Genomic DNA, 3,164 nt, shown 5'->3' on the forward strand with positions numbered 1-3,164 from the left:
TTTTTTGCTTTTCAAGGCTTTATTGACAGTGCAGAGATACAGATATGAAGTGGGGCAGAGAGGGAATGAAACAACCACGGGTCAGATTCAAACCCATGTCTGCTGTCAGGCCTGAGCCTCTAGGATACTGACTATTGAAGTTAGATCAGTTTTGTTTATAAAAATACTTAAGATTCACTGTGTCACAAAAGCACACTGATGTGTTTTCATTTTCAGTGTGTCCTGTACAGTTAGTACAAGAGTGAATTGGATTTGTTATTTTGATGTTAAGCAGCTGCAGTTTGATCATTTGCCAAAACCAAAAAAAAGGAAGAAAATAGTAAAGGAAGTTGTGAATGAAATAGTTTTGACTTCATTTGTCTGTGCAATTATCAATATGTTGTGCTGTTATGTTTGACAAGGCAACTTGTTTATGGAATATCGCAATATATCGTGATATATCAAGATACGCAATATATCGTGATATATCGTGATATATCGTATCGTGACCAGTGTATCGTGATACGTATCGTATCGCGAAGTCCTTGACGATACCCAGCCCTAGTGTGAATGGTAACGTGGGAAAGGAAAACAGGTCTCCCTTGTAAAAGAGTCTTCGGTCTCAATGGGATTTACCTGTAGAAAAATGTTTAAACAAAATGTGTGTGTCTGTCCTGTCTGTTAAGCGTTACCTGTGTGTGTTACCTGTGTGTATGTTAGCTGTGTCTGTGTGTATGTTACCTGTGTGTGTGCCCTGTTCTAACCCAGCTGTTTTGCCCCCCCCCCCCCCCCTCTTGTTGCCGTAGCCACCAGTAAGCCGGTGGCAGCGCGCGTGTCTCTGGTGCAGACGCTGCTGTTCAGCCTCGTCCCCGTAATGGCCGTCAGCTGCATCGTGCTCTGCTCCGTCTGCGTCTACCGGCACAAGATGGAGTATCCCGCTGTCAGGGTCCCCACACAGGTAGATATACGGACGGACGGACGGACAGACAGACAGACAGACAGACAGACACAGGGACAGACAGACAGACAGACAGACAGACAGACAGACAGACAGGCACAGAAAGACAGACAGACACAGGGACACACTCATACTCAATAGATACATTAAACTTTAAAGGTTAAAAGTTCCTCGTAGAGACTTAAACATTAGTTACATCATTAGTATTCTATATAAAGTTTAGACTCACACTCACACTCACACACACACACACACACACTCTCTCACACACACACACACACACACACACACACACACACACACACACCACACTAGTATTCTATATTGTTGTCCTGAGGTGAATGGGTCTCTCTCTCTGTGTTTCCTCCTGCTGCTAACCCAGCACGCCTTTCACATTATGATCGAGGTAAGATCACTGCTCTATCTATCTATCTATCTATCTATCTATCTATCTATCTATCTATCTATCTATCTATCTATCTATCTATCTATCTATCTATCTATCTGTCTGTCTGTCTGTCTGTCTGTCTGTCTGTCTGTCTGTCTGTCTGTCTGTCTGTCTGTCTGTCTGTCTGTCTGTCTGTCTGTCTGTCTGTCTGTCTGTCTGTCTGTCTGTCCATCTATCTCTATCCATCCGATCATATTTTGCATGAATGTGTCTGAAAGCTTCTCCACTGACTGTCAGTAAAATTAAATTCCAAGCTCTGTAATAATGACAACGATACTAATATCTTTAAGATAGATAGATAGATAGATAGATAGATAGATAGATAGATAGATAGATAGATAGATAGATAGATAGATAGATAGATAGATGGATAGATAGATGGATAGATGGATAGATAGATAGATAGATAGATAGATAGATAGATAGATAGATAGATAGATAGATAGATAGATAGATGGATAGATGGATAGATGGATAGATGGATAGATGGATAGATAGATAGATAGATAGATAGATAGATAGATAGATAGATAGATGAAGCATATATAATTAATATAGTTGATTTCAAAGGGACCTCAGGACTCTTGTAGACATGTCTCTGTTTCCTGTGATTTAGATAATTTCATTTGAAAACACTGGAGCTGTAATACCAGAGCTGGCCTCCAGAGGGAGCCAGACACAATGTAATACCAGAGCTGGCCTCCAGAGGGAGCCAGACACAATGTTAACACCAGCCAATCTAAAGGAACACTTCAACATGTTTAGTTTTTAGCTATTTAAACTAAGCTAACCTGGATGAGAGTTTAAACCGTTGCTGAAGACACTCCTACGTTTCTCTCTCCTCTATCTTATATGTTGTTCTGTCTCGTCTCTTGTTCAGCTCTTTGGTCGACTGATTGTGTTTTTAAATGTGGAAACATCTGACTCTGACTTTGACATCTAACGATCTAGAGTCACAGAATGTCCAGAAGACCTGACTCTCTGTGTCTGTCTCTCTCTCTCTTTCTCTCTCTCTCCCCCTCTTTCTCCCTCTCTCTCTCTCTGCATCTCTCTCTCTCTGTCTCTCTCTCTCTGTCCGTCTCTCTCTGTCTCTCTCTCTCTCTCTCTCTCTGTCTCTCTCTCTCTCTGTCTCTCTCTGTCTGTCTCTCTGTCTCTCTCTCTCTCTCCCTCTCTCCCTCTCTCCCTCTCTCTCTGCCTCTCTCTCTCTCTCTCCCTCTCTCTCTCCCTCTCTTTGTCTCTCTCCCCCCCTCTCTCTCCCCCCCCCCCCTCTCTCCCTCCCCCCCCCCCCCCCCCCCAGGATCCCGGCCTGCTGTCCTCCCCCTCCCCCATATTGTGTCATAAGCCGCTGCAGTTGCTGGAGGTGAAAGCCAGGGGGCGCTACGGCTGTGTGTGGAAGGCCCAGCTGCTGTCGGACTATGTGGCCGTGAAGATATTCCCCATACAGGTCTGAGCAACACATTCTAGCTTTATGAGAATATATTATTTTAATTTGTAATTTTTATTCTTAATTTTCTTTTTACAATTTTATTTGTTCTAAAAATAATTTTCCATTTTAGTTTTCTTCTGAAAATATTTTAACATTTGATTTTAGATAGAATTTTTTTATTTTTTTTATGACATTTTTAAATTTTATTTTGTTTTTACTCTCTGGAGCTGTGACATCTGACCTTTGTGTCTGTCTGTCTGTCTGTCTGTCTGCCTGTGTGTGTGTCTGTCTCTCTGTCTGTCTGTCTGTCTCTCTCTCTGTCTGTCTGTCTGTCTGTCTGCCTGCATCTCCTC

The 3,164-nt window shown here is 42.4% G+C and overlaps 1 protein-coding gene across 1 annotated transcript in view; it reads left to right on the forward strand.

Moving 5' to 3' along the window:
• acvr2aa (activin A receptor type 2Aa) overlaps positions 1–3,164 on the forward strand; it is a 12,113-nt gene that overhangs the window by 5,886 nt on the left and 3,063 nt on the right. The window contains exons 5-6 of the mRNA XM_080038553.1: positions 786–937; positions 2,683–2,829. Of these exons, the coding sequence (XP_079894679.1) occupies positions 786–937; positions 2,683–2,829 (299 nt within the window). The remainder of the gene's footprint in view (positions 1–785; positions 938–2,682; positions 2,830–3,164) is intronic.

Source organism: Ammodytes marinus (assembly GCF_949987685.1).
Source record: "Ammodytes marinus genome assembly, chromosome: 12".
NCBI classification, from domain to species: Eukaryota; Metazoa; Chordata; class Actinopteri; order Uranoscopiformes; family Ammodytidae; genus Ammodytes; species Ammodytes marinus.